Raw genomic sequence first — 14806 nt, 5'->3', positions numbered from 1 at the left:
TCGCATACTTCGGGAGCACCGATAAGCCTATAATACGACGCAGTCATATAGCGCAGTTGCTCCCAACGTTTGTTCTAAGCGCCACAAAATTAAAAACAAAATAAATTTCGGGAACATCTCGCGACCAAAAGATTTGCAAATAAACTCGTGTAGCGCTTTTATGGCCGCAAAATTAAATTACTATCATAAAACCATTTGTATATGACATTTATTTCTCAAAAATTACCGCAAAATGGAAAAGCTGTACTTGAGTGCAAACAGCAAGACGCTGCCAAGTTTTTACGCAGTTATACTTCCCATATATGAAATTACTAGTAAGCAGCACTTGAAATATCCAATAACATTTACCAGAAAATGAAATCCTTAACATTTAAGTTTTTGTTGAAAAAAGAAGCGACCCAAGAAGATCTTCATGCGACCCAGTTTCGGTTTGCGACTAGGGGTGGCCATTTTGAATCGAATATTCGAGTTGAATCGAATGGTAAATTATTCGAATCGGTTCACACGGAAATTTCAATCGCCGCCATCTTGTTTTTTGCTCATCCGCAGATCGACATGAATCTCTAATTTTTTTTTATTCATGTCAAATCTTTGTAATGCAACTCTGACATATGACTTTTCATCCGAGTGAGTTATTTATGAAACATGTTTCTCACTGCGTGGGAACTCTCAGCGAACTGTGCGAGTGATAGATAATACGTGTTTTCACTTATTTATGTGACTGAAGGACTCATTACAATAAAACAGTCAATACACTACATATCTTCCAAGTATTCAAGATTCGATTCGAAAAAAATCCATATTTCTGAAAACTGCTATATAGCGCACCACGATTCATCGCCCGCTTTCCATTTCTGGCAACCAGTACGCAACTAGTCTAAGCTAAAGTAACTGAATGAAAAACCGCGCCCTGTTCTTGTACAAGCTGACGTCGAACGCTTTTACATGGGTTTCTACTTACGCACTCACACTGTTAAAAACTTGCAGAAAAGTAACAAAAATATGAAATACATTCGGGCGCATACCTAGTGCAGGGGTTCATAATTCCTGGTTTCTTTTTTGAAGACTCGCAAGTTTTTCGATCGTCCTGGGAGCCGAGTGTCCACTTTGAAAAAACCCGGACTAGTGATATCCAGGCCGGCAATTCTGAACCGAACAGACTCCTGTCAGATCGTAGGCAGCCCAAATTGAGGGGGTGGGGGGTTGTATAATGACGTAATATCGTAATGTGACGCCCACCGATAGCTTTTGCTCCGAACAAAGCCAGATAAAAAACGCCACTGATATCTAAAAAATTCATAAAAAAATCGCTTTACAAACGTCCTTGTTCCCCCAGACACACTCTAAATGTACCGTGTGCCCCTTTCCCCTTGGCTACTAGCTGCGTTGGAATTCTGGTATTGGGAATTTCCTGGCTAGCAACGCAATAATGATTCGGTGTGAGATTATAATGATACTAAAGCAAAAATAGGAACTTTTTGAAATTGAAAATGTGAAACCGTTGTATAAAAAATTCAAAATAATTTTTTGTAAATTTATAAATTTTTAAACAGTCATTTATCATTTGCACGCGACCATAATGGAATTACAGATAATTCGTGATTTATCTTCGATATATGCATGTACCATGCTTGGTAATTTGTTAAAAGTAGAAGCAACTTCGACTACATATAAGGTCGATAAACTGGGGCGGACGCCCCCGAAACACATGTTTTACATCAGTGAGAAATTTAGAATTGTTTACTTTGGTGTACTAAAACACGGAAACACCGACCGAACGTACGTAGGAGAAACATGTTTTTAAAGATGGGTTTAGACACGGCCATATTTGATGGCTTAAAAAAAGTTTTCATTTGAATAAATTTGCGCCTAGAATAGTTTCGATCAACAAAATGTGTTGTGGGGGTATGTGACTTAATTTAAATGTTACGTAATTCGATGACGTCATTTGGTGTCTATTAGCAATAGCTATTTGTAATTGTACGCTAGTTCATATGAAGTCTGGGTGAAATGGTTGCCATGGGATTAAAACCTTAGATTTTGAACTTGATGGAAAAAACCATCGATTTGCGCTTTAGACTAGAGTATAATCGACTAATTGCCCATATCATTAAATTATATAGAATACGCGCAAATACTAAACGACATGTAGTGCTCCCATATCAAAAGAATTGAATTACTAATGGAAAACAAGAATTTCTACATAACATTTATTTCATTATTTCAGCATTATTATTTGTCCGCCATCAGCGATTTTTCGAAATTGAAGCGTGGCTTTACTTAATTAATCAGATACTTCTGAGTTTATACGCCGTGATACTTTCCAAGTATGCAATTACTATTAATGTATCATGAAACGTTTCTATTAACCAAGTCCAAATAACTGGCTTACTAATCCCATACTCGACATGGACTGGTAACCGGACGAGAGACCGTGGTTCGCAATGATTAAACCGTCTTATCGGCTTTCCTTTCCCTTGGGGGAATATGTAAATCCTACCTAATGTAAATTTTATCATCGCAACGTAGATATAGGCCTACAAACTTCCACATTTGAACAACTAATAAAATGGCTTAGCTGTGTGTATCTTCGAGCAGATATTAGTTTTAGTGGATCTGTCAATGACTCTTCTATCCTAAATTTCAGTGCACTCCATTGAAAACTCATATCGACACAGATGTCGTACGCAAGGGTGTACTTGCCATTTGCTTTGTTACGAATATTTTGTGCGTATTGTTCGTTTTCCTTTGTTTTTAGTTTTACATTTGCCAAATTTGCATTCTTTTTAAGTTTTTCTTTATTTTTTCTTGTTATCCTCCCATTTTCTCTATTCAGTGCATTCTCTCGTGATAGTTATATATTTATTTTGTTAAATAATCTGAACAGTAGCCTCAATTATGTATACTGCCGCAACTACTGGTATTCAGTAGTTGTGTCTCATTTAGTTACTTTTTTATACTAACCTGCATCAGCTAGGTGTCGCTGCTTGAAGACCTCTATAGGTCCCTCGCGACTCCAGTCACACAATTAACATGATCAGTATATTTCGTTTGTTGTAACAGTTTTCTATATGCTTGTTTTTTGTGTTGACAAATAAAAGATTGATTGATTTATTGAACGATTTGAATTGGCTTGCTATGGACCTTTCCCCGACCTTTGACCCTCGGAAAATTCTCCCTATGCTTTACCATTGCAAAATTGTCGAGGCTATTTTAAGAGTGCTTTTGCGAGTTGGCGTCTGTAAAATGGGGTATGTGTTTCAAACCATCATTATGATTCATCGCATACAACAATCTGTTTTTTAAAAGTACCGGTAAAGAATTTCAGGCTAGTCTATCCCAGCTATTTCTACACTAATTTTTATTACTGCAATTAAATTAAAATTCATAGAAAGACAGAGTGATCATTGAATTATCTGATTTTTATTAAAGTTCCCAAAACACAACTGAAAACTAACGAATAGAGTTCAGAAACGCGAAAACGAGGTAATAGTTACAATCACGCTTGAAAATCTGTCTGAGTGAGAAAAGTGTCTGAGCGGATGCGAAAAGGGGGCATTGTTTCGTCACTTTTTGCATCTTGCTGATTGGCCAATGTCACGAAGTAAACAAGGAAGTCGATGCTCGGGGAAAGGTCCATCAATAATCCTTTCACCTGACGAACTAAACGAGTTAGATGAAAATGCGCGGTATATGCCTTGCATAACGTCGACAACAAAGGAAGTCTGTAGAGCTATTATTTTAAGATATTGTTAGATAACAGTGGATAATTTATTTGGCTTTGTTCGGAGCATAGTATTTACTTCATTATAAAACAAAAATGGTGTTCCCGAAGTATGCGAACCAAGATGGCGGACATCGGAACGTAACATGGGTAACAGGTTAGGGTTAGGCGATCATTTTTTTCCAATTTTCCCTATTTTAGTCCTATTATCAGTTCGAAGACTAGCCAAGAGCCTCCCGTAGTATTTATACCTAAAATTATGGCCTAACCCTAACCTAGTACACATATTACATTCCGATGTCCGCCATCTTGGTTCGCATACTTCGGGAGCCCCAAAAAAATTATCCTCCCCCCCAACATTTTGGGCTGGCTACGCATGGGCACGAATTATCTTAGGTTGTTATGACCATTCCCGCGTTTTATACTTGACCATTTCCGCGTTTTATAGTATGTGGTATCATCACTCAATGGTGTTGTACATTCATCAGAATTCTCATTTTTTTTTCATTACTATATTCATACGCAGTGTGTTTCATGTTGTGTTGTGTCTCTATTTATAGATGTTGTTTTGTCTAACAAACTCCTTTGTACAAACAGTTTTGTACACTCCACCCATATCCCTGTTGCCGCATCCACCCACCCTCCTTGCACAACTGCCTGTATAAAGGACCATATTGTACATATTTGATTTACCCTATTATAATTTATATAAATCAAAAGGGATGTATGCCGCACATTTGTGTTTTAGGCCAATATGGTCTTGTGCATACATCCCGTCTTCAGTATTTATAATTATTTACTCTTTTATATTGCTTTTACGAGACGAATAAACATACATACATACATACATACATACATACATGGCAAACCTTGGGGCTTTGAGCTTTTATTTGCGTGAGCAACACCTTATTCGTAATCTAGTGTTAAAACTAAAGTTAGTTTAACGGGCAAGTAGAAGTTAGGAAGTAAGTGAACATATAGAAATGCAACATGCTTGAACTTGACTAAGTGAGAAAAATGGGTGACAAATAATATTTCATTGCAGAGCTTTACGTATAACTATCATCATCGTTTGTTCTGGCAACCTTGCACTGAGTCATATCGTATCTCTATTTCTGTAATAATGGAAAAACGCTTTTACCGAAAGAAATAAAAGCGACAAAGCGGCTTAATCATCTGGCGAACCACGGCTTCTCGTCCGTTTACCAGTTCATGTCGGTATTGAATTAGTTATCCAGTTATTTGTTTTTGGAAGTATGGAGGAAAGTGGAGGAAGCCGTAACCGTCCAGCGGTTACGTGACCCTTCCCACGACAGGGAGTCCAGCAATCCTCTTGTACATAAATATTCTCGCAGTTTGATAGTTGAGGAACGAATGACTTGAGCTACCAGCGCCTTGAGGCATCATATTATCTGAATGCTGAATAGCGTAGGAGCTCACGGTAGTCTCGCAAGGGTTGAGAACCACTGGTGCGAGTATAAAATTTATGTAACCGGCGAGAATTTTTTGACTCCTTGCACTTATCGGAAACGTCTGCAAAACACATGCTGGACGCTTCAAAATTCGTTTGCAACGCTTATTGATCTGTAAGTTTACCGGAAATATAGAAAATAATATGTCTGCGCAAGTTGAAAGGCAGTGGACTGATGAGCAATTACATGGTGATGACGTCAGTAAAAAAGAATTGATATCTTTTCTTCAAACTCACTCAACATCAGAGTTTTTAGCTGAGCATAAACTTCTGGGGAGTTTGAAAAATGTCACCAAAACTTCGAAAAGAGATGCCTTAGTGATTGCTTACAATGCTTTGTTTGAAACTTGTGCTTTTGGAACTGGTGCAGGTGAAATTTTATTGTTTATAACTAAAGTCAACTGATAAATAATAGCTAATGGCTGAATGGAGACTCCGAGACTGGGGTTTCGTGTAGTTTCGTACCTCTTACTAACGTAGCCTACTTCTAGTAGGCGTAGCATAACAATTTTTTGGCATGTCAATCCTAACCCTCTTCTGACTACGCCATCCAAAAATAGTTCGTATAGTTTGGAGGGCTCTATTACTAGGCTTACCATACGTCCCGGTTTAGCCGGGACAGTCCCGGTTTTGACGAGCTGTCCCGGCCGGTCGACTCAAATGTCCCGGTTTGTCAGCACGGCTGTCATGGGTGAAAAATTCATATTTCTTATTGTTACAATTTTTTAACGGTGGCAGCCCATTTACCACTGTTTTGCGACACACTTCGCTAATTCGGAGAGTAAAAATTTGCTCTATTGTTATGTCACAATCGGTATATGTTTTAATGCGTTTTCTGGCGTTAACTACAATGCCGTTAAGTTGTCGAAATGCCATAAGAAAAAGTACAAATTTTCTAATGAGTTGAAAGGAGATTTTCCTTATTTTGCGCAAACTGAAGGAGGAAAGGTCACTGTACGCATTGCAGATCTGTTTTTCTATTAGTCAAGAATAAGATGGTCGTTCTGATGTCAACGATCTTATCCAAAGCAGGAAGCACAAAACATTAATTGAGGCATCGACTCGACTGACCAATTTTTTGCGATAACAAATTCGGATGATTGTTTGTCGTTGACAGCCGACATTTGCCTATCACACAAAGTTTTGACTGCACCTCTGAATTATTTTTGATTTTTTTAGCCTAAATTTGCATTAACTTGTAAATATACACAGTTAGAATTTCTGATGTCCGCTGTCTGATAAGCGGATTCGCTGATTTTGCACGTTTAGCCAGAAATAAATGAGAGTCGGTGATTTTTAATTGAATTGCTCCGCTGTTCTCCTCTGAACCTAATGATGATTTACTTTAAACCAGTTTCGTATCAGTAACCTTCGATGCATCAAACAGAAAGAATTTAAAGCTTGTTCCAGTCGTGGTTCGTTATTTTTTTACCTGATGTTGGTGTGAAGATAAAACTATTAGAATTCAAATCTTTACCCAGGGAAACCGCCAAAACTTTTACTGAATACTTGCTCTCTTTTCTCGGAAAAGTTGTTGGATTCTGTGCGGATAATTGCAACATCAACTTTGGAGGCGTAAAAAGACGAAAAACAAATAATGCTTTTTTCAAACTAAAAGAAGTATAACCGGTATAGATTGTGCATACTATGTAGTTCAACTGTGCACTGCGATGCCATTTTCAACATGCCGTAGATACTTTGCCTGTTTGTGTTGTTGTCAAAATGTATAAATATTATTACATATACACTGTCCGAGTAACAGAAGAGAAATCATTCTGCGATTTTGTTGATAGTATCAACGGCTATTACAGCATGGCAACACTCGGGTTTTCCCTTTATTACCTGCTTTGCAAAGGATTACTGAACTGTTTGAAAGCTTGATAAGTTATTCAAATTATCAAGAAGGATGTCCTACTCTTATGCTTAAATGTTCCAGCGTACGAACTTCACTTGAAATTTGTCCTTTGCCAGCTCACCTACTCCAACAAAATTATTTTAATTTTGAAAAAAGATAATACTAATGCCGTAGATCAGGGGTCGGCAACTTACGGTTCCAGGGTCGGATCCGGCCTGCAGAATATTATAATCCGGCTCGTGACGCTTCACTAAATTATAGTAACAAAACAGCCGTTTTGACGATTATATTTTTTAAACTAAATTATATTATAACCTAACAAGTATATAATTCACAACTACTAGTTTAATGAGCCTATAATTTAATTATAATTAGACAAATGGCAACAAAACGCAGAAAAATGATGCGAAGTGCAAAGGGTTCAATGGCGCTGAAAATATTCAAATGCAATTTTTTGCGATGCAATGAGGAAGTAAATCTATATTCTATTCGAAAGATGTATTACTGCTTGATTTTTATTATAAAAAGTATCATTCGTTCGGTTTCAGCTTTCTAAAAATATGTACGGCCCGCCAATGACTCGCAGCCCTTAATTTTGTCCCGCGAGCGACAAAAGGTTGCCAAGCCCTGCCGTAGATGTCAGAGGTGAAGCTAAATTTGAAGGAAAAAGGGTGAAGACTGTTAATTCCGTCGCAATCACTTATACTTCTGGAATCCTTGGAACGCTCTGGCGAAATCGATGTAACTGTATTTAAAAAGAATGTTTGCGGTATATAGAGCTGCATGATGAAGCCTAAAATGCTCCCCAGGCCCCACATATGGACAAATTATGGGTGATTTAAACTGGACTAAAGTGTTTGGTTTGCAAAATTGATAAATGATATGTTCGGTTAGCTAGTCAGGTTTTGAATAGAGATGCACTTTTCGACGAATACTGATAAGGAGATATTTGTCTGAGCATGGTTCAAATGCAATTTGGCTTACTTTGCGGTTGAATTTAAGTGGACAGAGATGTTTAACGTTTTTTCTAACAGAAATATTAGCATTTCGAATTTGCAGAAACTCGTTGATTTTGTTTGCCGGAACATCGGCATCTGTTGAACAGATTTTTTCTCCATTGTTAAAACTTTCTGGTCTGGAAGCAGGTTCAGAATGCCAGAAGAAAATATAAAAGCACTCGTAACCTGCAAATTTAATGGTGATGTCTCTTGTTATCAGTTTTATGACAAAATCAAAACAAGAATTTTTGAGAAGGGTTCCATCTGCAAACAAATACTTTTGGTCTAAATAAATAATACAAACTATTTTTTTGTGTTTTTTCTAATTCAATGATCAGTATAGAGATTTAGAGCCGTATATACCCGCAATGGCTTGGTAGACGTTTCAATATTACAAAGACTGGCAATCAACCGAATGTTTGCCAAATCGCACCGTCCCGGTTTTTTGTTTCAGATTTATGGTAAGCCTATCTATTACATCACTGTGACGTCGTAGTGATGTAAATTTTGGATGGTGTAGTCAGATGAGGGTTAGGATTGACACATGAAAAAATTGTTATGCTACGCCTACTAGAAGTACGATAGGTACGAAACTACATGAGACCCCTCGAGACTGTTGGGCTGGTCTGATAGAAATATGATGCTCTGTTGCCGGAAACATTCTGGTTGGTGAGAGTAGAGAGGGACTGGACCATTGCGACATTTTGTGTTCGAAACATACTTGCCATATCACAGTAACACCTGAACACTGCTTCTACCATCCAGCCATCAGGTACATACAATTACGGCTTCCTCCACTATCAAGTCCATGCTTCCGTAAACAAGTAACTGATTCCCTACCCGACATGAAATGGTAATTGGACGAGAGGCCGTGCTTTTCTATATGGTTAAGCTGTCTTATCGGCTCTTCTCTCCCGCTGGATTAATATATAAATCCTATCCAATCCTACATGAATATGAAATGATTAAATGTCCGCCCACCACTGATAAGGAAAGGCTTTGGTTCGCCAATAAACTAAATTGTCAAATTGGCATTCCTCTCTTTCTTGAGATAATTGTGAAAAATTGTACAGGTATTGACACTATTACGAGAGCCCATGAATCATACATGGTGAAAAGAGATAAGAGGTCGTGGTTTACCTCGTTATTTAGCCATCTATTATCGTTTGAAATAAATGTCTATTTTGAATTTACAGGAGACAAGCCTGTCGCTGATTTGACTAAAAAGGTCGAGACATTGTCCACTAGTGAATCGAAGGCAAAAAAAACTACAGAAGATGACACTGGCCCACCCAAGTTCAAGAAAACCAATGTCTTGAAAAAGGGGGACAAAACAAATTTCCCCAAACCAGGGGACAAAGTGAAATGCTATTATGTGGGTAAACTAGAAGATGGGACTGTGTTTGACAGTCTTACACAGGGAACTAAAAAGAAGAAAAATCAGCCTTTACAATTTAAAGTCGGCAAGAGTGAGGTGATCATTGGTTGGGACCAGGCTGTCATGGCGATGTCGGTTGGAGAAAAGTGTGAGGTCACAATTGAGCCTCAATATGCTTATGGGAAGGCGGGAAAGCCAGAAGCGAAGATTCCTTCCAATGCTACGTTGTATTTTGAGATCGAACTTTTATCCATTGACTGATAAGAGTCGCCTGCTGTTTTGACAATATATTACATTTTTAAAGTCCATACATCTGAAATGAATCAGCGGTAACTGTTCCTATTCCTGGCAACATGACAAGAGGCCGTGGTTTGAGATGGGATTGAGTTATCCTTATGAGCTCCTCTCCTCTGGGATAAATATAAGAATCCTTTCTCTATTTTAAGCCCATTATATAACATTCCTTAAAGGAAAACTGGCAACTGTAATGTCCCTTTTTCCCAATTTTTTTCAATGCGAATGCTTTTTCCAACCCAATGCTTTATATCAGTGGTTTCCAAAGTTAATTGACTGGAGGCCAAAATTAGAAGTGAAAGGATATTGGCAGGCCAGGAGAGGGGAGCGCCCGCAACAGTCCGTTTGTTTGCTGCTGTGTAAAGAAGATTTCACCTAAGAAAATTCCTTCATAGAGTATTTTCTGATAATCGAACAAGGGACAGTTGTTCCCACTTTACCTGCTTTCCTATTCACTGGGTTCAATAAAAAGCATTCCATTGGACTGTTAGTGAAAAATTGGAATCTGGATTGCTTTATGCTTGCAGAATGTTATGTTTTTGAAAGATCAGAATTATTCCAGTTTGCTATTGCCTAACCAATTATTATTATTTTGGCAAGGGGTGCGTATTTCTGACATTTTGTATAAAATGAATTTTGGTTCCAGAACAAGTCGTCATAAACCCTGATATTTCAACTTTGATGTTAATTAACAAGGGTGTCTTTGCTTATAACCAGTTATGATATTCGTGTCTCTCTATATTCCAAAATGGGTGCTCCCGAAGTATGCGAACCAAGATGGCGGACATCGGAACGTAACATGGGTAACAGGTTAGGGTTAGGCGATAATTTTTTTTCTAATTTTCCTTATTTTAGTCCTATTATCAGTTCGAAGACTAGCCAAAAGCCTCCCGTAGTATTTATACCTAAAATTATGGCCTAACCCTAACCTAGTACACATATTACATTCCAATGTCCGCCATCTTGGTTCGCATACTTCGGGAGCCCCCCAAAATGCTATTGTTTGATTTCGTTTTTACATTCTGTATGCACAGTGTGTATTTTTAGTTAGGTGGAAAATAATGTATTAATTTTAAAATAACTTTTTGTTTTAAAATATTCGACCAGGTTTTAATAGAAATAGTGACAATTACTTTTAGTGTATTCTTTTTCAAAACTCTAGAGCTGTGATAACTGACAAACTATTCGAATTATAGGAACAAGACTATGTTCTGGGTAATTGTCCATTGTGTGTACATTGCATATGATTCAACAAAATATGGAAGTAAATAAGGAAATTTATTCTGGGGTCATGGGGTCGTTGCATTGTTTTATTTCTGATTTGTTCATTGTGTTACTGCCTGAAAGATTTAAACAAGTTCATGCTATTGTTTGTATTTTCTTATTACACTGGGTTGACCAAAACTGAATAATCTACTTTTCTTATGTATCTGTCACGATATATCAATTATATTCTATATTGATAGACATTGAATATCGAACTATTCCAAAGCATTCTAAAGTAATATTTTTAAACATGGAATATCGGACTTATTCTGAATTGGGTCGTGTTGTCAATTTATATTTAATGAGTTGAATTTGGAAATGCAGGAAAATTATCTTCGCTCCGGAAGTATGTGTACCATTATGGGGGTAACTAATTTTGTTCGCCTACTTTACATCAAGTTGTGTAAAGGGACTGAAACCTATGGGCAGGGGGTACATTCACTTGGCTAACACAGAGAGTCTCAGAACTCGTAATAGAACTAAAATAAGGAAAATCGAAATAAAATTATGGCCTAACCCTAACCTGGCACACACTACGGGAGTACCGAATTAACAGTTTTTTTATTTTTTTCAGAAATTAAACGCTTTTCTGGTCATACCGTGAGACTCGATTTTTCAAATTAAAATATTATTCCTAAATTCGAAATCTGATATCATTCATTTTGAATTGATTTGAATCATTTTGGACATTCCTGGTCATATTATTTAACAATGTCGGTGTTAGTTTGGTGATTTTTTTTAGAGGTGTTTTTAACTTTTAATTGGATCAGGAAATCTAAAACGAGTCGGATACAGTGATATTTATTACTTTAAATTCTCGATTCTATAATTCAAAATAATATCATTATTTTATTTCGTCATTTTATAGTGATTGTCATTATATTTGCCATTTAAGTTTTTCAACCTGATATTAGATACATTCTATATTCTAAAATATAATTTTGGAATGTATCCCTCTAATTTTTCTGGTGTGCACGACTCAAATATATGATGAACATGTGCTAATTAAAAATATATCCAATATTTTAAAATATAAGTTTTCATAATTTCTATCAACTCATAATGATTTGTGCAAATTTCTTCGTCCAAAATAACCAAGCTAGAATATATTCAGATTCAGATATTTAATTTTGTAGTTTCACATGCAAAATATTCTACATTTGAACAAAAAATAAATTAGATACATTCATTGACAATAAAATGCGATAGTTAAACTGAAATGTACGAGGGGTCACATAAGAGATTTGGGGGCTCCCGAAGTATGCGAACCAAGATGGTGGACATCGGAATGTAATATGTGTACTAGGTTAGGGTTAGGCCATAATTTTAGGTATAAATACTACGGGAGGCTCTTGGCTAGTCTTCGAACTGATAATAGGACTAAAATAAGGAAAATTGGAAAAAAATTATCGCCTAACCTGTTACCCATGTTACGTTCCGATGTCCGCCATCTTGGTTCGCATACTTCGGGAGCACCCATATTTAAATTTACTTAGTATATGGTGTTTGGAGAAATCCATATATGAGAAACATGTCCTAATTAAGAGAATATCATTGATAGTACATTATTCAATTTCTATCAATTTATAAAGCTTTGTGCAAGATTTTCTGCCGACATAACTAAAGCTAGAATACATTCAATGTTTGCATTTAAATTTTTTTGGTGTTTGGTAAAAATCAACATGTTTTATTAAGAGTATGAATGGTACATTATTCAATTTCTATCAATTTATAATGCTTTGTGCGGATTTATTTGATGAACTAGACAAAAATAATAATACATGGTATTCATAAAGTTCCGTTACAATTTCATTTTTGTTATGATGTCAGTTCTGAATGTATCTTAACCAGGTTTATTTTAATTTTATTCAGTGTTTATTAAGTATTTTTACTTCATTCAATACATCTGTGAGGTAACAAACTATATATAGTTTCGATAAATCCATTTGCAGTTTTGAAAATTTAAGGCTTCATGAATGCCCTGTATATTCAGTATTTTGAATAGTATGTTATTCAGTCTTGGTCGTCCCTACTGCTTTAAATTTAATTTTTTGTGTTGGTTAGCTTATTTAGGATAGAGTAGGTTTAAACTTTGCCTTTGGTTGGTTGAATTTGTTCATTCGTTCAGCAATGGGAAGTGGGGAGTCCACACCAGTGGTGGAACAGAAGCCAACAGCTGCAGGTAACTTTTTTTTTAAAGTGATGTCCATTCAAGCCTTTTGCTCTGAACAAGGCTTCAAACAAGAGGCTACTGATATTTATCAAGATGTAAGGAGATAGTGTATGGGATTACGTATTCTTCTTGGGGGAGAGGAAAGCCGATAAGATGGCTTAATAATATGGCGAACCACGGTCACTCGTCCGGATACCATTCCATGTTGGGTATGGGATTAGTAGTTAGTCAGTTATTTGATTTCGAAGCATGGACTGGGCTTAGTGCTGGAGGAAGCCGTAGAAGACAAGCGGTTACGTGAACCTCTCTGCCTCCTCATGGAGTACAGCAATCCTCTCGCACATAACTATCCCCGCATAGGATTAATACCTGCGAACCCACGCAGAGTATTCAAAGGTGTGCTTCCAATTCCTAACGCTTAGCACGATGCAGCACTACCCATTTTATCAAATCATAGGCGAAGTGGAGGAGAGTATAGCGATCCTCTCACAAATAATTCCAGTTCAAACCTTTGCAAGATACCAGAGCTAGCCATCAAGCCTGACTATTATTTATTACTGTTCTCTTTATTTAGCCGCTGGGCCTCCATCAGAATGTCCAATGCACAACAAGACAACTGACCAACAATATCCCAGCGAATGTCCGATGAGTGGAGGTCAGAGTTCAGAGATTGACCCTACAAATATGGTAAAGTTTCTGATCTTTTTTTACTTTGTAACATGGCACGGACTCATGTTTTACTGAATTCTCGTTGAAAAATTTTTTTTTCGTTGTGGCTAATCAACCAATCAATTCAAAATTTCGATAACTTAAAGATGAAAGGGGCAGCCCCCTTCCAGAAGAATTTTAGCAATCATGTCCCACTCCTTCCCTGTTGTTGTCACGGTAATATGTACAGTGTTATATTATTGGTCGATTCCGAATCCCATTAGGGTCAAGCAATGAAACTGAGATAAACGGAGTTTTCTTGCACTGTGCTAAAACATGATGTTTTCTGATCAAAATTTTTGATTCAAATCCATGCATGGAGAGATAGGTATAAATAAATATTTTTTGTTGATAAGTGAAAATATTCATAAATTCCTTTTCCTCGCAGATGCCGCCCCCTAATCAACAGCCGTCACCAGATCAGCCTTTTCCTCTGTCAACAGACAGAATTGTGTCATCAATTCCTAAAGGAGAAGCAAAGGAAGGTATGTCAAGCGTCCTTTTTTTGAACGGGGGGGGGGGGGGGGGTGAAAACTTAAAACCGATGACTATAGCTATAAAACTAAAAAACAAGATAATATCAGCAGTTGTATTTGTATCTAGAGGGCGCTCTTCGCAGTGAAAAAGTTATAAAATGAGCAGCCAGCAAGTAGGCAAGTCAAAACCGAGGAAATTCTGTTTTTTGCTGCCATAATATCGATACCCCCATTGTGTGTTTACCAGGTTAGGGCTAGGCCATAATTTTATTTTGATTTTCCCATTTGAGTTCTATTACGACTACGATTTCGAATTTGTCTGTGTTAGCCAAGTGAATATCCCCCTGTCCATAGGTTTCAGTCCCTTTACACAACTTGAAGTATAGTAGGCGAACAACATTAGTTACCTCCATATTGGTACACACATTTCTGGAGCGCTATTAAAAGCGATAGATCGTTTATG

The 14806-nt window shown here is 37.1% G+C and overlaps 2 protein-coding genes across 3 annotated transcripts in view; both read left to right on the top strand.

Annotated features, from left to right (window-relative positions):
- The window catches only part of LOC120334854 (holocytochrome c-type synthase-like), a 29495-nt gene that overhangs the window by 9643 nt on the left and 5046 nt on the right, over window positions 1-14806 (top strand). The window contains exons 2-4 of one of the 2 annotated variants that reach the window (XM_078113577.1): window positions 13082-13168; window positions 13734-13846; window positions 14256-14352. In XM_078113577.1, the coding sequence (XP_077969703.1) occupies window positions 13117-13168; window positions 13734-13846; window positions 14256-14352 (262 nt within the window). In that variant the 5' untranslated portion in view covers window positions 13082-13116. Of the gene's footprint in view, window positions 1-10567; window positions 13169-13733; window positions 13847-14255; window positions 14353-14806 lie in introns of those variants that run through there. The other variant, XM_039402367.2, reaches the window with a different exon arrangement.
- On the top strand, window positions 5211-10238 carry LOC120334855 (peptidyl-prolyl cis-trans isomerase FKBP3-like). Its single transcript, XM_039402368.2, has 2 exons — window positions 5211-5565; window positions 9245-10238. The coding sequence occupies exons 1-2, from the start codon at window positions 5340-5342 to the stop codon at window positions 9685-9687; spliced, it is 669 nt and encodes a 222-aa protein (XP_039258302.1). The 5' UTR covers window positions 5211-5339; the 3' UTR covers window positions 9688-10238.

This window comes from Styela clava, chromosome 1, assembly GCF_964204865.1.
Source record: "Styela clava chromosome 1, kaStyClav1.hap1.2, whole genome shotgun sequence".
NCBI lineage: Eukaryota > Metazoa > Chordata > Ascidiacea > Stolidobranchia > Styelidae > Styela > Styela clava.
The sequence above is the reverse complement of the archived record's forward strand: the minus strand, read 5'-3'. Positions and strand labels throughout refer to the sequence as shown.